Below are 26,661 nucleotides of genomic sequence, written 5' to 3'. Positions count from 1 at the left end.
TAGTTCAACACAAGGCATTTATACCAGAAGGCTATTGTGTTGGCTGTTGTAATTTTTTTTAGAGAAACATGGGTGAAAGAGAAATATCAACATCCATTGGCTGCCTCCTGCATGCCCCCTGCTGGGGATCAAGGCCACAATCGGGCATTTGTTGTTTTTTTTAAAAAATTTTTCTTTATTGATTTGAGAGAGAGGGAGAGAGAGATAGAAACATCGATGAGAAAGAACATCGATTGGTAGCCTCCTGCATGCCCCTCACTAGGGATCAGGCCCACAACCTGGGCAGGTGTCCTGACCAAGAATCGAACCAGCGACCTCTTGGTGCATGGGTCACTGTGCAACCACTGAGCTACACCAGCCGGACCAATTCGGGCATTTTCTTTAAAAAATGTTTTCTGCCCCGGCCTGTTTGACTCAGTGGTTAGAGTGTTGGCCCTTGGACCAATGAGTTGCAGGTTCGATTCCGGTCAAGGGCACGTACCTCGGTTGTGATTCGTCCCCGGCCCTGCGTGGGGTCGTGCAGGAGGGAGTTATTCGATGTGTCCCTTTCTTTTTTTTTTATCCTCACCCGAGGATATTTTTCCATTTTTTTGTACAGATAGAGTGGGAGGGAGAGAGAGAGAGAAACACCGACGTGAAGGGATACATCGAGTGGCTGCCACCCGCACGACCAACCGGGCCGGGGACAAACTGCAACCAAAGTACGTGCCCTTAGCGGGAACCGAACCCGGGTCCCTCCGGACCGCAGGCCAACGCTCTAACCGCTGAGCCAAACTGGCCAGGGCCGATGTGTCCCTTTCACGCTGATGTTTTTCTCTCTCTGTTCCTCTCTCCCCCTCCCCCTCTATCTGAACAAAAATGGAAACATGTCCTTGGGTGAGGATAAAACATAAAAAATATGTTATTGATATTTTTTTGGAGATAGGAAGGGAGAGATAGAAACATCAATGTGAGAGATACATCAATCAACTGCCTCCTACATGCCCCCTACTGGGGATAGAGCCCACAACCTGGGCATATGCCCTGACCAGGAATCAAACTGGGACCTCTTATTCCATGGGACAATGTTCAATCCCACTCAGGCCAGGCACATTTTAAAAAATGTATTTATTTTTTATCCTCACCTGAGGACATCTTTGCATTTATCTTCAGATAGAGTGGGAGGGAGAGAGGGAGGAAGAGAACGAAACATTGATACGAGACAGACACATCGAGTGTTTGGCACCCAAACAACCCCAACCGGGGCTGGGGACAAACTGCAACCGAGGTACGTGCCCTTAGTGGGAACCAAACCCGGGAGTCTCCAGTCCACATCAGCCAGGGCAAATTTACTAATTTGAAAGAGAGGGGAAGGGAGGAAGAGAGAGAAACATTGATTTGTTGTTCCACTTATACATTGATTGCTTTTTGTATCTGCCCTGACTTGGGGAACAAACCCACAACCCTGACATATTGGACGATGCTTTGACCAACTGAGCTATCAGGTCCCGGGCCTGTTGTCATGTTTTTGACAATCTAAGGGAAACAAGGTCAGTGCTCCTGACTAGACAGTCAGGTACTGCATGTTTTAAAAATTCTTGCAGCACTACGGTGCTGAAAATTGCTTCTCTAATAGTATTTTAAGAGGTCTCCTGTCCTCCAGTCTGGCCCTTCTGCAATCCAGCCTTCTCAGTGTAGCCCATACTCTTTCTAAAACACAAATCTCATCATGTTAATTCTTACTTAGATCCTTTAATGGTTCCCACTATCTTCTAGGGAATGTTTGAACTTCTTAACAATGCAAACAGGCTTTTAAAATCTGGTCCTTGTTAAGTATTAGTTTCTTCTTCTATTCTTGTCTTCTGCTCATCACATATAAACCTGAACTAATTGTAGGTCCTCAGACTTACCATGCTGTTCTTTTTTTAAGATATTTTTTCTTTATTGATTTTTTTCTTTTAGGGAAAAGGAGAGATAGAAACATTGATAAGAAAGAACATCAATTGGCCACCTCCTACATGCCGCACACTAGGGATTGGGCCCACAACCTGGGCATTGTGCCCTGACAGGGAATTGAACTGGCGACCTCTTGGTGAATAGGTCAACTGTCAACCACTGAGCCACACCGGCCTGCTTACCATACTATTCTTTTCCTCTGGGTTTCTGCATATGTTGTTCTGTTTGCAAACCCTCTCCCTTCTAAACTCCTCTTCCTACCGTAAGCATATACCTGGCTGGATCAACTGATACTTTTTCTTTATTTGTCCTTTTGGGCATCACTTCTTTTAAAGTCTTCCTAACTTCTGCCCCGGCCAGTTTGGCTCAGCGGTAGAGCGTAGGCCCGTTGCCCAATGAGTCCTGGGTTCGATTCCAGCCAAGGGCATGTACCTAGGTTACAGTTCGTCCCTGGCCCTGGTTGGGGTCATGTAGGAGGCAACTAGTCAATGTGTCCCTCTCATGTCGATGTTTCTCTCCCTTTCTCTCGACCCGAAAATAAAATGGAAAAATATCCTCAGGTGAGGATAAAAATAAATAAATAAATCCATAAATAAAAAATAATAGTCTTCCTAACTCCTAAGACTGGTTAGTAGGTGTACCCCAACCAGGTCCTTAGCCTTCCTCCCTACCTTCATCTTAGGAATTAGGTGTTAATCTCATTCATAATGGCTTGTCTTCAGATTTTAAGTTCCTTGAGGACAGTGACCATGCCTTGTTTACCACTATGTCCCTAATGATTAGTATAGTGATGGGCACAAGGTAGACAGTCCGACATCTGCTGTATAAATTATCGAATATGCACTCCTTGCACACCCTTTTAATTAACTACACCTAGAATTTAAAATGCTACACCTAACTAATCATGTCACCAGTTTAAACAGCCCTTTAATGTAGAAGGGATTTCTTATTTTCTACAACATGTTCTATAGAAAGAATAATCTGAATATAGATATACCACATTTTGTAAAATGCAAGTAAGCTTAAGTAAGATTAACTCAACTGCCATGTCTTTTTTTTTTTATCCTCACCCAAGGACATTTCTGCATTTATCTTGAGATGCAGCGGGAGGGAGAGAGGGAGGGAGGAAGAGAGAGACACACATCAAATGGTTGCCACCCACACGACCCCAACCTGGGCCGGGGACAAACTGCAACCGAGGTACATGCCCTTAGCGGGAACTGAACTGGGGCCTCTCTGGTCCTTGGGCTGCTGCTCTAACCACTGAGCCAAACCAGCCAGGGCAATAACTGCCATGTTTTAGAAAAAAAAAATTAAATTCTTAACACATAGTGAAAAGAGACAATAAAAGTTTTTTTTTTATTCAAAGGTGTAACTGGATAAGTCGATTTGTTTACATCCATTCTTGTGAAATACTTTTTAAAAAAATACGACCAACTTCTTTGCAAATAGCAGACACATACCTCAACTACGATGACCTAGTTTTTGGTGGATAATGTACATGATTAGGCAGAAATAGGTAAGCTCACACTGGTAGATTAACTATCAAATTCTCAGTCAAAGCTTCGTTTGTGGCCCCCGCTTCTTGATCGATTTCTATTCCCACTTCGTCTTCTACCATCTTGTCGACTTCCTGACCGACTCCCCTGTCGACTCTGTCTACCTGACCGGCCACCGGATCGACCACCTGACCGACCTGACCGGCCTGAACGGCCACCTGACCAGCCACTCCTCTGTCTGGAATTAGAAGATGTGTTTCCATCATAATATTCTTCAATTTCGGGTAACTTGGCTGACACTGAGAGTATCCAGTCTGAATCATGCCACTCTGCCTGTTGGGGGAATTCACAGGATTAATATAAATGCAAAATAAAAACCATAAGCAAGCACATGAATATAGGACATTCTTTTTTCATACCTATTATCTATTAGCTAAAGGCCATTAAATTCAAAGTATATGGAACAAAATTAAAAACCAAGGGAAAAAGAACCACATTAAAAGCACATTCACTAAAGTTCCTAAGTTTTAGTCTCAGGAGAAACTTTCAGGCCCATTTGAGACTCAATTTATACATTCTAAGAGAGCACTGATTTTTCTGCATAAAACAAACATGCCATTAATAAACAGTGCATTGCTTTCAGAAGGTATATTTATAGAAGCGAGGAGTGAGAACTGATGATGGAGATTAAAAACCTATAAACACCATCTGGAGACTAAAAAAATGTAGGCAGTGGTAACAGTTTGGTATCAGAATAAACAATATACACAAATCAGCAGCTCATAAGAGCATCAATGTCATATTTTGCTACATTAACTGTTTTTCATTGTGATCATAAGTTGCCAAGGAAAAATAATATTAAAATACCTGTTGGTAAGAGTGAGCAGACACCCATATACACCATCGGTGGCAATATATGACCAAAGCCTTAAAAATGTGCAATTTGGCCAAGCAGTCATCTTTAAAAATTCATCTTAAAATAGATAAACATGGCAATGTATAAAGAGTTAGCTGAATGTTCAGGGCTGATCTGTTTATAATATAATATAATATAAGATAAGATAATCTAAAGGTCAGAAAATATGACATTAAGAAAAGTTGGACACCCACATGACCAAATACCAGGAGCCATTAAAAATAAATAACTGTATAGTTGACAGAGAAATGTATTCACAATATGTTCTGAATTTTTAAAAAGTTTTATAAAACAGAACAATACCCTCTTGTTTCAAATTATGTATATAAATATGCACAAGGATGCAACAGACAAATTCTACACTGTAGGAATCTAGTGGACAATCTCTTTCTTCAAAAGATAAAATACAAGGAAGTATTTTTAAAAAGAGAAAGAGGAAGAACCTATAAATTAAAAGAGACTTAAGAAATATCAAATTACAATGTATGAACCTTACAGACCTTATATTAAAAACTATTTAGGAAGACAATAGGGGAAATTCAAACACAAATTGGGTAATATCATGGAATTATTATTTTGGGGGGTTAATTAAGGTATTATGATTATGTTTTTAAAAAGTGTCCTTATTATTTAAGTATATGGAAATATTTGTGGTTGAAATGATAGAATACCTAGAATTTGTTTCAAAAGTGTAATGGAAAGTGGGAAAGTGGACAGAAGTAGACATGAAACAAAATTGGCCATGAGTTGATAGTTGCTGAAGCTGAGTAATGGGTACATGAAGATTTTTTTTTTATCCTCACCCGAGGACATTTTTCCACTTTTTGTTCGGATAGAGTGGGGGGGGGGGAGGGGCGGGGAGAGAGAGAGAGAGAGAGAGAACCATCACGTGAAAGGGACATATTGAGTGGTCGCCACACGGCCAACCAGGGCCGGGGACAAACTGCAACTGAGGTACGTGCCCTTAGCGGGAACCGAACCCGGGTCTCTCTGGACCATAGGCCGACACTCTACCCGCTGAGCCAAACCATCCAGGGCGTACATGAAGATTTTTATGCAATTCTATTTTTTATGTGTTTGAATTTAGTTATAAAAAATGTTTTATGATACTAATAGATATTTCATGTTAAGGAATTGTTAACTGACTTAGGCATGATAATGATATTGTGACTATGTTCTTAATCCCTATCTTATAGAGAAACATACTCAACTATTTAATGGATAAAAAATTTTAAATACCTGTAACCTTTCTGACTCAGTTGTGGGAACATCAAAGCAAACACCCTAAAGGCAAAATGAAAACATTTTTATTTAGATGCATGTGAGTTGATTTTTTTTACTAATATGCTAATACTTTTAGTAATCTTTATATTCACTAAAAAAAGATTAGGTGTGTCCCATGATTGCTTATAGGATTAAAACAGCTAATACATAATAATGCATGACAGAGAGTGACTGCTTACTGTATTTTCTAAATCTGAAAAATAACTAAACAAAATATCTAATAAGAAATCTACTCTTCTAAGAATCTAGAGCATTCTCTAGAAAAGTTTTTGTAGACATAATAATGTTGTTCCATATCCTTTATAAAATGATCTGTCTAATAAAGTCATTTAAAATTTTAGTGCCAGAAAGTTTCTCTCCTGAAGAGCTGTGATGTTTATCAGATAATGAGAATGATATAACCCAAGATGCTTCCTCCTTCCTCTTGGTTGGCAGTTAAGTTGAAAGTTAACTTAATACTCAAATATAGTAACTAGTTTAGCCTAAGGATCTTATATTTTTCCTCTCCTCCACATTTTTTTCTGAATGTGTATATTTGTCTAATACTTGCCACAAATATTTTTTGAATGTAAGTAGTATTAAACTCTGATAATTATTTCCAATAAACAATCAAGCTAATAAATTCTAGGCTAAAATGAATCTCTGTCCTGGCTGGTGTGGCTTAGTGGTTGGGCATTGACCCATGCACCAAGAGGTTACTAGTTGGATTCCTGGTCAGGGCACATGCCCAGGTTCTGGGCCAAACCCCCAGTGGGGGTCATAAAGGAGGCGGTCAATCGATGTTCTCTCTCATAGATGTTTCTCTCTCTCCCTCTCCCTTCCTCCCTCTATAAAATCAATAAAGGCAGGAAAGAGCGAGGAAGAGCCATTTTTTTTTTTTAAATCCTCACCCAAGGACATTTTTTGTATTCATCTTCAGATAGAGTGGGAGGGAAAGAGGAGGGAAGAGAGAGAGAGAAACATCGATATGAGAGAGACACATCGACTGGTTGCCACCCACACAACCCCGGCTGGGGAACAAACTGCAACCAAGGCACATGCCCTTAGCGGGAACTGAACCCAGGACTCTCCAGTCTGTGGGCTGATGCTCTAACCACTGAACCAAACCAGCCAAGGCTGAAGAGCCATTCTTTAAAAATAAATAAATAAATAAAAATCAATAAAGAAAAATTATAAAAAACAAAAAAAATGAACCTCTGTTGTAAAATTAGATGAACAAATAACATCTTTTCTCAAAACCATTAGAAAAAATCAGTCACTAAGATTACAGATGGTTTTAACTTCGCTATTTCATAAATGTATTAAAATATTTAATTAACTTCATTATCCTCATTAACAACCAATAGCAGCCACTCAAAATCAATATTGTGTATTCCCTAAATAACAGAGTTGTTTAGCTGTTGCAATCATAAGTTAGTTAGTCTTACAGAATAAACACACACACCACACATTAAGTATATATGGGCAGAAACTTAACTTGGATATTAGATGGTCAAACTAAGAATAACTTATGTTTTCTAGAGTAATGGATTATTTAAGTAACTCTCCAAAAATTTACAACTAGAAACAAGTAACACATGGAGAAAACATTATTCATCCCATCAGGCTCCAAATAAAGAAAGAAGGAACAAAACCTACTAGTCTTTATAACCATTTGTGGTAGATGATTTTATAGTTGTCTAGGAAAGCCTACCATATTTCCTTTCAGGAGGCACATTCTGGTAATTTGGGACACAGCATTACTACTCAGTTTTCTGTTAAGTTCTTTCCAAGCACAGGTGACATCCTGTATTTCTTCTGGGCTTTCCAGAGTCATAGTCACAAACCCCTTAAGGAATAAAAAGTCACATTATGTTTAGGGAGAAAAGCAGCAGCAGCAATAAAGTTCTAATTCAATGAAGTTCATGACTTAAAACATGCCAACTTACAAGCCAAGACTATAACATAACTGCTAAAAAAATAACTCCTTTGAAACTGTATTTCCAAGTACCATTCTTTTATGCACTGACTGCTATAGACTAAATTTAATTCTAAAGATCATGCTTTAAGCGATAAACTAGAGCATCAGAAAAAAGATAGGAAGTGCAGAATTCAGGAAGTAATTCTGGAAAGAGTGCAAGTTAGTCTGGAGTGGAAAAACAAGAGGACAGAAACATCTTTAAACTTTTTAGGGACTACTACATAAGCAAAATTTACTTGTTCTGTAAAACTTCACTCTACAAGAAAAGAATCAACATGAAGAATATATATGGAGGCATTCATTTAATAAATATTTCAGTGCCCTCTGTGTATGTTCCAGAAACTCTACTAAGTGCTAGAGTTTCAGCAATAAATAGTCTTTCCTCTCATGGAGGTTTACAGACTAGTAGATGGGGGAGGGGGTGGGAAGATGATGAACTAGGATAGACAGTAAACAAATACAAAAATATATAGAATGTCAGATAGTAATAAGCATCATGAAGAAAAGTAAAGCAGCCCTGGCCAGTATGGCTCCGCGGTTAGAGCACTGACCCACAGGCCAGAGAGTTCCGGGTTCAGTTCCCGCTAAGGGCATGTACCTCGGTTGCAGTTTGTCCTCGGCCCCATTTGGGGTCATGTGGGTGGCAGCTAGTCGATGTGTCTCTCATATGGATGTTTCTCTCTCTCTTTTCCTCCCTCTCACTCTATATAAAGGTGAATGCAAGAGTGTCCTCGGGTAAGGATAAAAAAAAAAAAAATACTTAAAAAAATAAATAAATAAAATAAAGAAGCTATGTTACTTTAAAAAAAAGTAAAGCAGAGCAAGGGAATAGAGAGCAAATCAAGGGATAAGCTATTTTAGGGTGATCAAGAAAGACCTCTCTGATATGTTGATATTTGAGGAGAGACCAGAATGAAGAGAAGGAGGAAGCCATGTGGTTATTAAAAGGAAAGATCATTTGAGACAGTGCAAGTACAATGGCCTTCTGTAGGAGGTTTATGTTTGAGTAACAGCAAGTAAATCAGGATAGCTGAAACAAACAAGGGGAGAATAATAAGAGATGAGACCAAAGAGAAGACATTTGTGGTAAAGATTTTGGATTTTGGATTTCGGTTTTTGGTTAGAGTGTTGGCCTGTGGTCCAGAGAGGCCCAGGTTTGGTTCCCGCTAGGGGCATGTGTCTCGGTTGCGGTTTGTCCCCGGCCCTGGTTGGGTCGTGTGGGTGGCAACCACTTGATGTGTCGCTTTCACATCGATGTTTCTCTCTCTCTCTCTCTCTCTCTCTCTCTCCCTCTCTCTCTCTCCCTCCCACTCTATCTGAACAAAAAATGAAAATATGTCCTCGGGTGAGGATTAAAAAAAAAAGAGCCCTGGCCAATTTGGCTCAGCGGTTAAAGCATCAGCCTGTGGTCCAGAGACCCAGGTTTAGTTCCCGCTAAGGGTGCGTACCTCGGTTTGTTTGTCCCCAGCCCTTGTTGGTCGTGCAGGTGGCACCCACTCGATGTGTCCCTTTCACATCAATGTTTCTCTCTCTCTCTCTTCCTCTCTCCCTCCCACTCTGTCTGAACAAAAAATGGAAAAATGTCCTCAGGTGAGGATAAAAAAAAAATTTTGGATTTGGTTTAACCCATAAAGAAATTTCAAACTACTAACACCCTGTTTTTAAGATATTCTAGACTCTTATCTAGACAACTGATCTACTCTTCAAAAAAAATCAATAAAAAAGATAGGCAAACAGTCCCAAATTAAGAGAGACATAATAACCAAATATAACATACAAACTTTAATTGGAACCTAATTTTTTTTTTCTTTTTATTGATTTTAAGAGAGAGAGAGGAAGGGAGAGGGGGAGAGAGAACATCAACTAGCTGCCTCCTGCATGCCCCCCACTGGGGATTTGGCCCACAACCTGGGCATGTGCCCTGACCGAGAATCAAACCAGCAACCTCTTGGTGCATGGGTCGACGCTCAACCACTGAGCACACCGGCCGGGCTGGAACCTAATTTTTTAAAAAGATATATATGGGGGAGAGGAAGAAAGAGGAAAAGGGAGGAATATAGTTGGACAATTAAGTCACTCTCAGCAAAATGACTTTTGGCTAAAGCATTAACACCTATCAAATGGAAAACATCACATAACCCAACTGTATTCATTTATGCTACATACCAAATAAGTCACATGCATAGTTTACCTCCCCTGCTCCCTTTGTTCCCCTCTCCCACCAACTCTCTCATAATCTCTCTCTGTCTCTCTCCCCACCCAGACATCAGAGAACTATTTTTTGATGGGTCTCCTCACCCAGGGACTCCACTCACTTACACCACAGTGAGTAATAAATCTTTTAACTACTTGCGACCAATGGTCTGGTGTGGTTTGTTTTGACATCTGATAACAATATAGCAGGAGGCTAGGTCAGATGATGTTACATACATACATACATACATACACACACACACACACACCCTCCACATATACATGCAATCCTTACTTTGCATGGTACTATGTTAACTTCACAGACTATTTCTCAATTTGCATGGTTCCATGGCAACTTAAAAAAGAATAGGTTTTAGTATGTAAGTTTCAGTTAACACAGTGCTGTGCAAGGTGAAGGTTTCCTGTATTTCTAGATAGATAAATATCTATGGTTCAATTTTAGTATCTCTTCAAGCACATACAATTTTCTTACAGATGTCTACCTTATCAGAGGTGATCAAAGATCGTGGTTCAAAACTTGATGCACCGGAGATATGGGCTAATGCTGCAGCCAATGCATCCACTGCCCCTTTCTCTTCTATCAGTCTCTGAGCTGATGGTCGGAAAAAGTCAAGAGCAGCATAAGAAACGGAAGCCAGAGACCTGTGGTTTAAAAATAGCAAAATTTCTTGGTCAAGGCAAAGGGAAAAAATTAAAGATAAAAGAATGAATTGGAAAAGAGCAACGTTTTTGTATTTTTAATATAACTAGTGTCTGCTGGTAAAACTGGTGATTAAATTTTCTGATATTTGAACTAGGAGAGCTTAAAGATGAGTAGCCTAATACAAAAGAAAAAATTATTCAGCAAGGTCAGAAAGCATACCTGATGGCATCCATGCTTTTAGATTTAACTAAATCCATTGTAGAAGGAACACCTACACGTTTAAAAGTAATTCCCTGAAAATGAAAGAATTACATTAAAGAAAAATGGAAGTCTTTACAATTAATTTCTAAATTAATATAGTTTGTTGAATTTCCAATTCTTGGATTCAGAGAATTCCAAGCCCTAGCAGATCAAAAGATCTGCTTTTTCTAATAAATCACCAATTATAAAATCTAGAAAGAGAAAAGAGATTTTTTTGAATTGCCCCTTAGTTACAAACATGAAATTTCACTTGCAAAATAAAGCTGATTCAAAAAAAGGAAAAAGATGCTGTTTATAACTATCAGTTTTTTCCTTATTACCCTGTCTCATTTTACAAAGTACATATCATGTATAAAAACACATCATAAAAATAAAAAATGTGAAATATCACAAAAAATCCAGACCATAAAAAAGTATCATTTCTTACAGAAATTGGATATTGCACCATTACGCAATATAATGTTAACTATTAAACCAAGACAATGTCACAGTCACCATTACAATGCTGAACACTAATAGGTACTGAAATCACAATGCACTTCTGATTTTAGTATCAAGGGAGAAATTCAAGGAAAAAATGAGTAAGTCAGCTCTTCTGTCTTCACAATAAAAGCTGTATTAAAACAAAGTCTTGCAGCTAATATAAATTTAGCTCTCCACATGCTTCACATCCAAATGCAACTTAAACTGAGAAAAGTTACAAATATCTATTTGTGAGAACAAGTATAAAAAGAACTCTTTTCTAAGACACCATTTAGATAATAAGTCTGAAATAATTTAACTCTACTTACTGCTTTTTGTTCCACATATCTTAGTTGACCTCTTTCTCTTGGTTGATAAAAACATATGCAAATCCCTGTCCGGCCAGCTCTACCTGTGCGCCCGGAGCGATGAATATAAGACTCAACATCCTGGTAATAAAAGAGGTAGTACTTTTAAAAAATGTAGCAAGTTACACAGTCATTCCAGCATCCAAATAATAATGTTAATAACAAAACTACTATAACCAATAATTTTATTTCTATTTCAATCCTGTTGATTTTTTCAGCATCCCCAAAAATTTTAATGCAGAATTTTGGGACAAAGGGGATATGACTTAAAACCTTATTGACCTCATCTCAAGACTTTTTTTTTTAAATCCTCACCCGAGGATATTTTTCTATTTTATCTTCAGATAGAGTAGGAGGGTGGGAGGGAGAAAGAGAGGGAGAGAAACATTGATGTGAGAGGGACATAAACTGGTTGCCTCTAGCATGACCCCGACCAGGGCCGAGGACGAATCGCAACCAAGGTACATGCCCTTGGCCAGAATCAAACCCGTGACTCATTGGTCCACAGGCTAACACTCCAACTGCTGAGACAAACTGGGCAGGGTCTAAGACTCTTTATATGGCAACTTTTTATAATTCCCTTGCATGAATCCATGCTTCAAATCCAAATAATGAAGTTAGCAATTTGCAAAGGTATCAGATTCTGATCAGTTTAACACCACAGTGACAAAAAATGGCTAAGAGCAAAAAAAAATTTACATTTTTCATATCCAAAGCAATATATTGTTTTAAAAATGCCAATTTATACAGTTGTTTTTTCCCCCAAATCCAATCTCATTTCCTACCTGTGGAGGAGAACTCTGAATAACCAGGTCAACCTCGGGAATGTCCAAACCACGGGCAGCCACATTGGTTGCCACCAAAACTTTAAAACTACCTTCTCTGAAGCCTTTCAGTGTAATTTCTCTTTGTGACTGTGCAATGTCCCCATGTAAACACTGGGCATTCTATTGGAAAAAAGAGGAAAAGTAAGTGTATAGCTCATGTTTACAATTGATAGCACCCGAACACCATTCTGTGCTCTATTTTGTTGTTTCTTAATCTCATTTTCTGATAATTATCATGTACATTTGTTGTTAAAAAAAAAAAAATCAAACATTACATAACAGCTTCCCTTAAAGTCATCCTCCTATTAATTCACTGCTAGCAGTTTGGGGAATATTCTTTGAGATTCCTTTTTTCTTTTTTATTCCTCGCCAGAGGATATTTTTCTATTTCATTACATAGAGGGGGAGGAAGGAAGAGAGAGACAGAGAGAAACATCGATGTGATAGAAACACATCAACTGGTTGCCTCCCGCACGCCCCAACCAGGGCCAGGGATGAAACCACAACTGAGATACGTGCTCCTGACTGGAATCGAACCCATGACTCATTGGTCCACGAGCCCACTGCTGAGCCAAGCTGGCCAGGGCAGATTTTTTTTTAAATAATTTTTCTTTATTGATACTTTTTTTAGAGAGAGAAGAAGGGAGAGGGAGAGAGAGGTAGAAACATCAATGAGAGGGAACATCAATTGGCTGCCTCCTGCATGTCCCCCAATGGGGATTGGGCCCACAACCTGGGCATGTGCCCTGACCAGGAATAGAACTAGTAACCTCCGAGTACATGGGTCGACACTCAACCACTGAGCCACCCCAGCCAGGCCAAGATTTTTTTTTTTGGTACGTGCCCCTAGCAGGAACCGAACCCGGGACTCTTTGGTCCATAGGCCAACACTCCAACCGATGAGCCAAACCGGCCTGGTCTCAAGATTTTTTTTTAAACACACATATCTCTCACATATACTAGCATATACTATCATTTTATGTATTACTTTTAAATAAGGTATCATACTGTTTATGTTTATATGTACTGTTTTGTAACCTGCTTTATAAATTATCTTAGCCATTTCCCCACATCTATAATGTAACCTTACTTAAGTTTTTAAAACTGTATATATGATTTATTCATATGGATGCAGTATCATTTATTTTAGCAACACATCCTACTGATGAACATTTGGGACATATCCAAATCTTCATCTTCAGAAACAATACTAGAGTAAACATTGTACTTACACCTCTAGACACCTCATTATATGTATATTTCAGTAGGATACATATCTAAAAGCTGAATTTCTAGGTCAAAATTTATGAACATTTTGCCCTGGCCAGTTTGGTTCAGCAGTTAAGAGCATCAGCCCATGGACCCAAGACTCATGGGTTCGATTCTGGTCGAGGGCACATACCTTGGTGGCAGTTCGGTCCCTGGCCCTGGTTGGGGTCATGCGGGAGGCAACCAGTTGATGTCTCTCTCTCACATTGATGTTTCTCTCTCTCTCTCTCTCCCCCTCACACTCTGTCTGAAGATAAATAGAAAAGTATCCTCAGGTGAGGATTAAAAAAAAAAAAATGTGAACATTTAACAAAAGAGGTTGTACCCATTTACTTTTCAACATTCTGAGTATTTATTTCCTCATCTCCTACCTACCCTATATATTATGAATCATTATAATTCTTGTGAATATAATAGGCAAAAATGATTTCCCAATGTTATTTCAATTTTCATTTCTGTAACCTTTACTGAGGTCAAACCTATTTATACTATTTATATATTTATCTAACACTTGTGCTGAAAATAATTTTCTTAGCACTATAAATTTCCTAGTATTCCTAGCCACTATTAAAATGTCAGTTTATGGACTTCTGGTCAAGATGGCGGCGTAGGTAAACGCGGTATCCCGTCCTGCCACAACCACATCAAAGTTACAACTAAACTACAGAACAACCATTATTCAAAACCGCCTGAAATCGAACTGAATGGAAGTCCTATAACTACGGAATTAAAGCAGCAGCCACATCGAGACTGGTAGGAGGGGCAGAGGCAGACGGCTGGTCCCACACCCACATGTGGCAGATAAAAATCAGGAGGATACCTCAGCTGGGAAGGTCCTTCCTGAGGACTGAGGGGTCCCCGTCCCACACCAGATGCCCCGCTCAGGGTTCCAGTGCCAGGAAGAGAAGTCCCCATAATTTCTGGCTGGAAAAACCAGCGGGAACTGAGGCTCAAGGAAGCTGATGTGACTGGAGCCCCAGGCAACTCCTCTTAAAGGGCCTGCCCATGGACCTGTCAGACTCTCTCCCTCTAAGCTTGGAGGGGAGGCAGCTCGAGAGGTGCCAGAGACATACAGGAAGGACTGAGCTGTTTGGCATTGGAGCGAGGGCTGGAGAGGGGGCTTTCTCTGGGACAGACCTGCCATCAGAGGCCTTTGTTCCTTTGCTGAGCCCTTCCCTGGGGTGGCAGACAGTCACCATATCTGACACTCCAGCAACCTGGCTCACACTGGTTGCCCCGCCCTGGTGATTCCCTGAGGCCCCGCCCCACCCAACTTTCAGGCCCACCCAAGATGTTGCCAGTTGCTTTACCATAGGATTGGCCTGTCTTGGATCCTGCTTCAGGTGTTCCTAAATTCTTGCAAACAAGCAGCATCTGGTCTCAGATAGCCCTCTCCTTAAGTAATACACAGAAACAAACACAGGGAGGTGGCCAAAATGAGGAGACAAAGAAACAGGTCCCAAATGAAAGAACAGAACAAAACCCCAGGAAAAGAAATAAGCAAAATGGAGATAAGAAACCTAACAGATGCTGAGTTCAAAATACTGCTTATAAGGATGCTCAATGAACCTAGTGAGGGCCTCAAGAGCATAAAAAAGGACCACTCAGAAATGATGGATGCACAGTTAGAAACGAAGGAGGCTTTAACTGAAATAAAAAATAATTTACACAGATTCAATAGTAGAGTATGTAAATCCAAGAAGCAAACCATCAATTTGGAATATAAGGAAGCAAAAAACACCCAATCGGAACAGCAAAAAGGAAAAGGAATCCAACAAAATGAGGATAGTGTAAGGAGCCTCTGGGACAACTTCAAGCGTGCCAACATTCGCATCTTGGGGGTGCCAGAAGGAGAAGAGAGAGAACAAAAAATCGAAAACCTATTTGAAACAATAATGGCAGAAAAATTCCCTAACTTGGTGAAGGAAATAGACATACAAGTCCAGGAAACACAAAGAGTCCCAAACAAGATGAACCCCAAGAGGCCCACACCAAGACACATCATCATCAAAATGCAAAATATTCAAGACAGAGAGAATCTTAAAAGCAGCGAGGGAAAAGCAGTTGGTTACCTACAAGGGAGTTCCCACAAGACTGTCAGCTTATTTCTCAAAAGAAACTTTGCAGGCCAGAAGGGAGTGGCAAGAAATATTCAGAATGATGAAAAGCAAGAACCTACAACCAAGATTACTCTATCGTGCAAAGCTGTCATTTAGAATCAATGGCCATAGTTTCCCAGACAAGAAAATCTAAAGGAGTTCATCACCACCAAACCATTATTATATGAAATGATGAAGGGTCTTTTTGAAGAAAAAGATAAAATATATGAACAAACAAAATGGCAATGAATACATATCTATTGACAATGGAATCTACAAACAAAATGAACAGGCCGAACAGAAACATTCTCATAGATACAGAGAACATTTTGTTGGTTGCCAGATGGGAGGAGGGTTGGGGGAATGGGTGAAAAAAGTGAAGTGATTAAGAAGTACAAATTCGTTGCTAGACTGACAAACTTCAAAGGGAAAGGGGTTGGGGGGTGGGAAGAAATAAACCAAAGAACTTGTATGCATAACCAATGGACACAGTCAACAGTGTGGGAAAAGGCGGGAGGGGGGTGGGAGGGGGGCGTGAGTGGGGATGAGGGGGTCAAGGGGGAAAAATGAGGAACATCTGTAATACATTCAACAATAAAGATTAAAAAAGAAATTAACAAGGGTTAAAAAAAGGTCAAGGCAAAAGCTAGGGAGACCCAGGTACCAGGCTATTGTGAAAAATTCAAGACAGATATCAGTGGCCTCACCAAGGCAGTGACAGTGACCATCTACTCATTCAGTAAATATTTAGTAATATACATGTTGGGCCCTGGGAGTACAATGGCAAACAAAAATAAGACTGTCTTGGTCCTCATGGTCTTTATATTCTGCTTGGGAACATTAATCAAATAATTAGGCACTCAAATAAATTTATAAATTTAGCCAGCAAGTGTAATGGGTGATGCACAGATCAAGGAGGCAAAGACTATATATAATAGGATTTGGGCATAAGAATAAAGTCCCTGAAAAGTGGTGCTCTGAATTGATATCTGAAGGAGAGTAGGACCTGCTATGCAAAGTAGACTATAAGTTCAAGAGCCCTGTGGTGACATGGCATATACGGAGAGAATGCAGAAATGAGGGGGAAATGTAATAAGATGAGGCTAGAAAGGTAACTAGGTCATAAATGAATTCAAGAACTATTAGTACCTAAAACTAGGAGGACTTGGTGAAGGGAGTGGAAATTAGTATAAGGGAAGCAAACATATTACACATGACTCCCAGATTTTGAGTTTCTGGAATAATAATAGGAGATAGAATCCAAAAACACTTTGTAGCTAACTAGATGGCAAATGGTAAGGAATAAAAGTCAAGTGTGATAGTACATTTCTGGCTTAGGCTATGGGTAGATATGTCACTCAAGAATAGGGAATGTTGGAGAGAATGGGTATAGGAGTACAGAAAAGAATGAATTCAATTTTAGGTACATAATGGATTGAGGTGTCTGTAATCAGTAGAATAAACACAGGTCTAGATTTGGAGAGAGAACCAACCTGGATAAAGATCTGGACATTATTAGCATATAGACAATATTACAGGAGTAATTAGATATATACACCTATATACATAACTATACTTCTGTATTTCTCTACTTATTGACTGCTTGCTATAAGAAAGTGGCTCAGTGGTTAAGCATCAACCTATGCACCAAGAGGTTGCCAGTTCTATTTCCCAGCCAGGGCATATGCCCAGGTTGTGGGCCAAATCCCCAGTGGGGGTCATACAGGAGGTGGCCAATTGATATTTCTATCTCTCTCCCTCTCTCTCTAAAATCAATAAAGAAAAAAAAAAAGCACTGTGCTAAATGCCTTAAATAAATTATTTAAATCTTTAAAGTGTAAAAAGTTTATTTTGAATAGCAGTTTATTTTGAGTTTTTGCACATTCCAGGGTGTTGGTGAGGAGCCAGAGGTAAGGTCTGAAAAAGGCTGGAGCAGCCTGGACCCTATAAGGACTTTCAAAACAAACAAGTCAATGCTTCTTTACCAGGACAAAGGCCCCCAAATCACCTCCCAACACAGGAGAAACTGCTGGACCTAGAATTCAAACTGAGGATGCCAGGGATCATAGAAGCAAAAAAAAAGAGAGAAAAATCCAGATAAAAGTGAGGGAAAAGACAGCGAGAGCTGAGAAAGTGGAAGACGTTTGTTTTTTTTGAAACACCTTTATTGTAATATAATTTACAGACTTAAATCTTTTTTTTTTTTCCCACTTTTTTTTGGTACATGCCCCTAGCGGGAACTGAACCCAGAACGCTCTGGTCCGCAGGCTGATGCTCCAATCGCTGAGCCAAACCGGCCAGGGCCAGACTGAATTCTTAAACACTAACAAAAGTAACAGAAGTAGCTCTAGAGCTGTGAAGTAGAAAACAAAAATTATTCTGACCCTTGCCTCCCCATCTAAAATTCAAAAAGATTAATTTCATCTAGCCCTGGCCGGTTTTGCTCAGTGGTTAGAGCGTCCGCCTGCGGTCCGGAGAGACCCGGGTTCGGTTCCCGCTAAGGGCATGTACCTTGGTTGCAGTTTGTCCCCGGCCCTGGTTGGTCGTGCAGATGGCAGCCACTTAATGTGTCCCTTTCACATCGATGTTTCCCTCTCTCTCTCTTCTTCTCTCTCCCTCCTACTCTGTCTGTACAAAAAATGGAAAAATGTCCTCGGATGAGGATTAAAAAAAAAAGATTAATTTCATCTAAAAATGAACATCAGTAAAGATCATAGTTAAATCAGAATAAAGAATAAGCAGAATAGTACCCCACAAATAATGAAAGACCTCAAGAAAGGCATGCACATGAAAGAGATGAAACGTATAGCATATTTCTGAATTAGCAAAAAGAAAATTTTAAATTATATATCAAAGAATAAGAAATATCAAAATAAGAAAAATTAAGAACTGAGATAAAATGATTCAAGAAAAAAAAGTAGAAATAAAAGATAAGATTTTTGTCCTGGCTGGGTGGCTCAGTCAGTTGGAGCATCATCCCATACACTAAAAAGGTTTGAGTTCAATTCCCAGACAGGGCACAAACCTAAGTTTCAAGTTCAATCCCTGGTCAGGGCATGTACAGGAGGCAACCAATCCATATTTCTTTCTCACATCGATGCTTCTCTCTCTCTGTCTCACCCTCTTCCTCTCTCTAAACATATCCTCGGGTGAGGATTTATTTATTTATTTATTTATTTATTTTTTTTTCCCTCATCTGAGGACATTTTTCCTTTTTTGTTCTGGTAGAGTGGGAGGGAGAGACAGGAACAGAGAGAGAGAGAGAGAGAGAAACATCGATGTGAAAGGGACACATCAAGTGGCTGCCACCCACACGACCAACCAGGGCCCGGGACAAACTGCAACCGAGGTACGCGCCCTTAGCGGGAACCGAACTCGGGTCTCTCGGGACCGCAGGCCAATGCTCTAACCGCTGAGCCAAACTGGCCAGGGCTCGGGTGAGGATTTTAAAAAAAGAAAGATAAAGACTTTTCACAGCCCTGGCCAGTTTGGCTCAGCAGTTAGAGCGTCGGCCTGCGGTCCTGAGAGACCCGGGTTCGGTTCCCGCTAAGGGCACGTACCTCGGTTGCAGTTTGTCCCCGGCCCTGGTCGGTTGTGCGGGTGGCAACCACTCGATGTGTCCCTTCACATCGATGTTTCTCTCTCTCTGTTCCTCTCTCTCTCCCACTCTACCTGAACAGAAAATGAAAAAATGTCCTTGGGTGAGGATAAAAAAAAAAAAAAAAGACTTTTCACAGCCCTGGCCGGTTTGGCTCAGTGGTTAGAGCGTTGGGCTGCGGTCCAGAGAGATCCGGGTTCGGTTCCCGCTAAGGGCACATACCTCGGTTGCAGTTTGTCCCCGGGCCTGGTTGGGTCGTGTGGGTGGCAACCATTCGATGTGTCCCTTTCACGTCAATGTTTCTCTCTCTCTCTCTCTTCCTCTCTCTCCCTCCCATTCTGTCTGAACAAAAAATGAAAAAATGTCCTCAAGTGAGGATAAAAAAAAAAATCAGACTGGCATCTGACTTTTTCTAGTATGCTTTATTCCAAAAACAATAAAAAAAATATTTAAGATACTAAAGGAATGGACATAGACAACAAAGCTGGGGATGCTCCAGGGGAATGGGGAGGAGGGTGTCAATGGGGGAAAAAGGAGAAACATCTGTAACAAAAACAAATTAATAAAAATTAAAATAGCCCTGGCCGGTTTGGCTCAGCGGTTAGTGCGTCAACCTGTGGTCCTGAGAGACCCGGGTTTGGTTCCCGCTAAGGGCATGTACCTCGGTTGCAGTTTGTCCCCGGCCCTGGTCGGTCGTGCGGGTGGCAGCCACTCGATGTGTCCCTTTCACGTCGATGTTTCTCTCTCTCTCTCTCTGTTCCTCTCTCTCCCTCCCACTCTACCTGAACAAAAAAATGGGAAAATGTCCTCGGGTGAGGATTAAAAAAAAAAAAAAAATTAAAATAAAAAAAAAAGATACTGAAGGAAATAAAATGTGAACCAGTAACTTTATATTCAGCCAAAATGATTTCCAGGTACAAAGTTATAAACAAGCTATTATCAATAGGCAATACTGTCTCCATGAGTCTTTCCTCAGGTATCTACTAGATAAGTCACACAAAAAATGACTAAAGAGATCATGACATAGGATTGATGGCATTATTATCAATGGATGTTAATATTACAAAAAGATAAAGAACTAGGCATTATACACTTCCTGACAGAAGTATACCACCTATGAAATAGTTTCAACAAATCTGAGTTCTCAGGAAATACAGAAGACAAAGGAACATGTTTAATGATAACACATGGAAGCAATACTCTAGATTATGGAAACTTGGTTTCATTAACAATAAAAAAATACATGAAAAATTAAGAGAAATCTATATATTAAAGAGATTTAATGAAATCACACATGTAAGAATCTTATTTGGATCTAAATTCAAGAAAAAACTATAAAAGGAAAAGCAAAGCATTTAATGAGGCAATTGAGAATCTGAATACTAATTGATATTTCAAGGTATTAATTACTGTTAATTTTAAAATAACAGCATTGAGTTTTTTTAAATAATCATTTTCTTTTAGACATATCCAATATTTATGGACATATGTTATCTATGGTTTGCATCAAAATAATTTAGGAGCAGGAAGTGAGTAGAATTTGGATGAAATAAGATAATTGTTACAGCTGGAGAATGAGTACATTAGGTATTAATTACACTGTCCACTTTTGTATGTTTGAAATTTTCCATAATAAAAAGTTAAAAGAAAAAAAGACATGGACTTAGTATTCTGATTCATTCATTCCATAAGTATTTGTAATTCATTTTACAACACAATTCTATAATATTACCCGTTCTTACCCATAGAAATTCACTATGTTTCTACCTCTGTATCTTCAAGCTCACCTTTGCAAAATCTTTAAAAACCTGATGAAAATGGGCAGAATTCTATCCTGACTTAACAGATCATGAGAGGCTGGCTACAACTTCTTTCTGAATTAGACTCAATTCTAAAAATGACTATTAAACCTGGGCCATAAAAGACAATATGATTTTTTGTTGAGTGATTCATTCCTGTAATCTCAATTAGGGAAACCATGAAAAAACCCTTACCTGTTTTATGTGCGGATTCATGGCCATTTCAGTTACATTCTTTTTGGTCTCACAGAAAATAATAGCCCTCCCTTCAGACCCACTGTAGACTTGAAGGACATCTCCAATAACTGCTGGCCTCTGAGACCAATGGCATTGGATGGCCAAATGCTTTAAGGAAAGAAAATAACAAATATGTTTCATTAAAATTAGTAAAAAAGATTTCTCTTAAACATTTTTTCTATCTGTTCAAGAACTGGTCTTCCTGGGAGACAATAAGACAATGACTCTCCTCAATCCCACTTAAAAACAATATACAGATGGCCATCAATAAGTGAAAGGATAAACAAATTATAGTATATTTATATAATGGAGTACTGTTCTGTAATTAAAAGAAACCAACTAAAAGAGAGAGAGAGAAAAACCAACTACTGACACATGCAATATTATGGATGAATCTCAAAACATATACTGGGTGAATGAAGCCTTATAGAAAAAAGGAGTATACATAGTATGATTCCATTTATATGCCGTTCTAAAACAGGCAAAACTAATCTATGGTAGAAAAAAATCAGAATAAGTGGTTGCCTAAGTATGAGGGATTGACTGGACAGAAGCATGGGGAACTTTCTGGGATGGTAACACTCTATATTATTGATAGGGGTTTAGGTTACACAAATGTATGAACTGGTTAAAACTAAGCAAATGTATGTTTAAATTTTTTGTAAAAAACTGCAAATATTATTTGCATGAACCTCAGAAATATTATGCTAAGTGACAGAAGCTAAACACAAAAAGTCACATATTATATTATATTTATATGAAATATCCAGAATAGGTAAATCTGGAGACAAAAAGCAGGTTACTGGTTGTCAGTAGAAGGAGACAGTAACTACTAAATGGTTATGGGTTTCATTTTGAGATGATGAAGTATTTTTGAAATAGATAGACGCAATGGTTGTGCAACAGTGTTAATGTACTAAATGACATTGAATTGTACACTTTACAAGGTTAAATTTAGTTATTAGAATTTTACCTTAATAAAAAATTGTAAATATTGACATGCATGTGAAAATACTTATAGGGAGGTGTACTGATTTCTGCAATTCGAAATGCATCAAAAAATAAAATGGATATAGGAATGGGTAGATACATGACAAAGCAAATATAGCTGGCAAGTATATGGGTGTTAACTGTAAAATTAAACTTTTTGTTGTATTTGAAAATGTTCATGTTAAAAAACTTATACTGTCTACACATTTTAAATCTGTGCATTTTAACATATATCTCAATAAAATTGTTTTAAAAATATGACATGTATGAATTATAGAACACCTGGACAACAGAGAATACCACACAGAAGAAAACTAAGAATCATTTATACCATGTATAAGAGAGTCTTGCTTCCCCCACTCTCAAAAAAAACCCCACAAATGAAAAAAACCTGAATCTGCTCAAGCCTCACAATCTAACCATTAACTCACAGGAAAATGAAGGCAGAGAAGCATGTTAAATAATACCACAGGGTTGCAAATCAGCATAACTGAGATTGTGGGAAACTTGTAAGACAACTGATCAGTACTTTTCAAAATGTTGCAAGAACAAAAGGGACCGAGGAAATCTACAGATTATAAAAGACATTAAGACATACAAACCAGTGCAATGTAAGGATCTTATCTGGATCCAGATTCAAATAAACTATTTAAAATAAAAAAAAGGGCCCGACCAGTGTGGCTCAGTGGTTGAGCATCAACCCATGCACCAAGAGGTCACCGGTTCGGTACCCAGGTTATGAGCCAAATCCCAGTGGGGGGCATGCAGGAGGCGGCCAATCGATGTTCTCTCTCATCGATGTTTCTCTCTCTAAAATTAATAAAGAAAAAAAGACAAGTAGGGTAATATGGACACTGGATATTTAATGATATTAAAGAATTAGTGTCTTCTTCTACTGTGATAATACTCTGGGGTTTTTGTTTTGTTTTTTTAAAGAACCATTATCCTTTTAAAAAATGTATTAAACTATACTAAGATGAAATGATAACTAGATTGCTTCAAATGTAGGGATGAGCCCTGGCTGGTTTGGCTCAGCAGTTAGAGCGGCCCACGAACCAGAGAGTCCCAGGTTCGGTTCCCACTAAGGGCAAGTACCTCACTTGCAGTTTGTTTCCGGCCCTGGTTGGGGTCATGTGGGTGGCGACCACTTGATGTGTCTCTCTCACATGGATGTTTCTCTCTCTCTCTTCCTCCTTCTCTCCCTCCCACTCTCTCTGAAGATAAGTGTAAAAGTGTCCTCAGGTGCAGATTAAAAAAAATGCAGAGATGAAGAAGACTTTATTGGGGTATAGAAAAGATCATTCTTAAAACCTGGTGATAGGTACATCAAATCCCTTATACTATTCACTTTTTGAATATGTTTGAAAATATCCTTAATAAATTTTTTTCAGCCACTTACAAGATACACAAAGCTTCCTCTGACCATCCCATACTATAAAAATCCTCTCTCCTAGAAGTAATCATTATTAACTTGATGTTTATCCTTCCAACCTATCTTTGTACATTTACATAAGAATCAAGCATTTTTGTATGTTTTTTTAAAATAGTATGAATCTGCACATACCATTTTGCAATTTGGTTTGTATCTCTCAAATTCATTCTTTTTAACCATAACATTGTATTTACAGATTATACTATTGTTCATTTAGCCTATTTTTATCTACATCCACATATATGTACATCTACTAAATGGAAAAGTTATATATATGGTATATACCTGCCTATAATAAACCATGCAAATATTACCTTAAATTCTTTTTAAAAGAAACATACTATTGGTTTAAATTTTCATGGTCATAATTATCAGCCTTTATCTTTATGATATGTTCTTCTGACTTTATATTTAGGAAAGCCTTCCTTTTCCTGAAATCAAATAACTGTTCATCTACATGTGCTTTAAATGATTTTATGCCTTAATTTTTAAAAAATTTTTTTCTTTCTTTCTTTTTTTTAATCCTCACCTGAGGACATCCTTCCATTTTTTGTTCAGATAGAGTGGGAGGGAGAGAGAGGAAGAAAGAGAGAGAGAGAAACATCGACATGAAAAGGGACACAGCAAGTAGCTGCCACCTGCACAACCCAACCAGGGCCGGGGACAAACTGCAACCAAAGTACGTGCCCTTAGCAGGAACCGAACCTGGGTCCCTTTGGACCGCAGGCCACCGCTCGAACCACTGAGCCAAACAGGCCAGAGCTTTAAAAATCTTTTGGAAATTTTTTTGGTATAGAATATGAGATGAGGATCTAGCTCTTTTTTTTCACCTAAGCATTAACAAACTATCCCAGTTCCATACTTTTTGAATTGATATGAATCGCCGCCTCTGTCACATTCTACATATTAACTGTCTCAATGGCTGCTTACTTATCGCCTGGAATTTGCCTGTTCATACCTTTTCCCCCTATTTATTCTATTCTGCACCTCAGTCACAGACCACAGAATTACATAAGTATCTTGCTGACTAAGGGCAAAAAAGAGAGATTTGGCCTGAAGTGGTACCCAAAACTTAAGTTTAGCTTCAACAAATTTCAAAATACCAACTAAAAGTTAAAGTCTATCATGCTGGAAAGCTACTTACTTCCACAGTAGTTGCAGCCTTTTGAGTCATTTTTCCAACAAGGTCAACCTGTTCATATCTGGATTTCATGTATTTTTTTGCAACTTTGTATACCCACTGTGGGCAAGTTGCAGAAAAAAGTAAAGTTTGAGGATTGTCTTCAGAATCTTAAACAAAAAGAATTCAAATGCTTTCTTAATATCCCATGATGCAGTCACCTCTTAAAAATCCCCCCAAACTTCAAAGAAATAGTGAAAAATTCAAACCCTGGGATGAATTCTGAACATACAAACGTCAATGCAATTATTAAAACTTTCAAAACGGGGGTAAAAATATGAAGAAAACTGAACCCAGGAGGAAAGTGAGAATTTAAGAAGAATGAGCAAAGATATCAATAAAATGAATTAGTAAATCTAACTACTGACTTAAAAAAAATAATAAATGGAAGAAAGCATAGAAAGCTAAGAAAATAGTTAAAGTATGCTATTGTATATTCCTGTTCAGGAAGAGAACAGATACCACATAACTTGAATTTTGTTAGAACACTGGGAAAAATGTAACAAAAATTACTAAATAAAAAATTTATAAGTTTTAGAATTGCTAATGTGCTTATTTTGAATTAGTATGTACCAGTTTTGTAGGATTCATGGATGATATCTTCAACTTGTTCAGCAAAACCTAAATCTAACATTTGATCCACTTCATCAAGCACAACATGGCGCAGTTTAGAAAGATCTAATCGGCCGCTCTGCAGATGGTCTTTGATACGACCAGGGGTTCCAACCAAGATGTCAATACCATTTCGAATATGATTAACTGTGAGAGGAGAGAAATATCAGCAATATGTAAATCAAATATATATTTTCCCTCTATTTCTGAAGATTTTTAAAGTAGCAAATAGATTTTTGCACTATTATCATACATATTTACTCACTTTGGCTTTGATATGACGTTCCGCCATAAAAACATGCTACACTGAGTTTCCTAGTTATATCTTTGAAGTCTTTGGCTACTTGATTTGCCAGTTCCCTTGTAGGAGCCAAAACAAGTACCTGAGCAAGAGGTTTAAAAAAACAAAAAAGATACTTTTCTAAAGATGTCTAAATTCAATCTGAGAAGACATTTTTAAGGTGCATTTAGAACCAGGAATCTCAACATTAATATGGTACTTAAAGGCAGCACAAATAACTATAAGAACAATAAGTTATATTTACTATATCCTCCCTTACCTCCTTCAGGTCTTTTTTCAAAACTCACTTTCTCAATGAGCTTCGTTACTCTTTCATATCCCCTTGACTGTTTCTCGTTAGCATTTATACCATATAAGATATTCATATTTTACTTATTCCCTTATTGTCTGTCTCACCCACTAAAATGCAAGCTCTAAGAAGGCAAGGATTTATGTTCATTAGAATTACTGTATTCCTTGTACTTCAAACAGTACCTGGCACAGAAGAGATACTCAAATAATACTTGTTGAATGAATAAATGCTCACCATGTGCTCACCAGTGCTTATAAATTATCTAATTTGATTCTCACAAAAACTCTGTGGGGTGGATTATTCCAATTGAACAAATGAGAAATCTGAGCTTAGAGAAGTTAAGAATCTTGCCCAAGATCAAACAGCTAAAAGTGGTAGACCTGGAATTTCCAGTAACATCCTTTTAGCATAAAAGCTTTTTAAGGCAGTCCTGGGACTGGGTCCTATTTCTATTACTTGCAATCTTTCTGAATTTCACCTAAG

General features: G+C 38.6%; 1 protein-coding gene across 3 annotated transcripts in view; it reads right to left on the bottom strand.

Annotated features, from left to right (window-relative positions):
- Positions 1-3,267: 3,267 nt before the first annotated feature.
- The window catches only part of DDX50 (DExD-box helicase 50), a 33,530-nt gene continuing 10,136 nt past the window's right edge, over positions 3,268-26,661 (bottom strand). For 2 of the 3 annotated variants that reach the window (XM_036265649.1, XM_036265650.1), the window contains 11 exons: positions 25,851-25,968; positions 25,547-25,732; positions 24,938-25,083; positions 21,330-21,479; positions 12,328-12,489; positions 11,504-11,623; positions 10,671-10,744; positions 10,291-10,450; positions 7,328-7,462; positions 5,590-5,634; positions 3,313-3,767 (listed from right to left, as the gene is read on the bottom strand). In XM_036265649.1, the coding sequence (XP_036121542.1) occupies positions 3,489-3,767; positions 5,590-5,634; positions 7,328-7,462; positions 10,291-10,450; positions 10,671-10,744; positions 11,504-11,623; positions 12,328-12,489; positions 21,330-21,479; positions 24,938-25,083; positions 25,547-25,732; positions 25,851-25,968 (1,575 nt within the window). In that variant the 3' untranslated portion in view covers positions 3,313-3,488. Of the gene's footprint in view, positions 3,768-5,589; positions 5,635-7,327; positions 7,463-10,290; positions 10,451-10,670; positions 10,745-11,503; positions 11,624-12,327; positions 12,490-21,329; positions 21,480-24,937; positions 25,084-25,546; positions 25,733-25,850; positions 25,969-26,661 lie in introns of all 3 variants that reach the window. The other variant, XM_036265648.1, reaches the window with a different exon arrangement.

Source organism: Molossus molossus, unplaced genomic scaffold, assembly GCF_014108415.1.
Source record: "Molossus molossus isolate mMolMol1 unplaced genomic scaffold, mMolMol1.p scaffold_m16_p_17, whole genome shotgun sequence".
Taxonomy (NCBI): domain Eukaryota; kingdom Metazoa; phylum Chordata; class Mammalia; order Chiroptera; family Molossidae; genus Molossus; species Molossus molossus.
The sequence above is the reverse complement of the archived record's forward strand: the minus strand, read 5'-3'. Positions and strand labels throughout refer to the sequence as shown.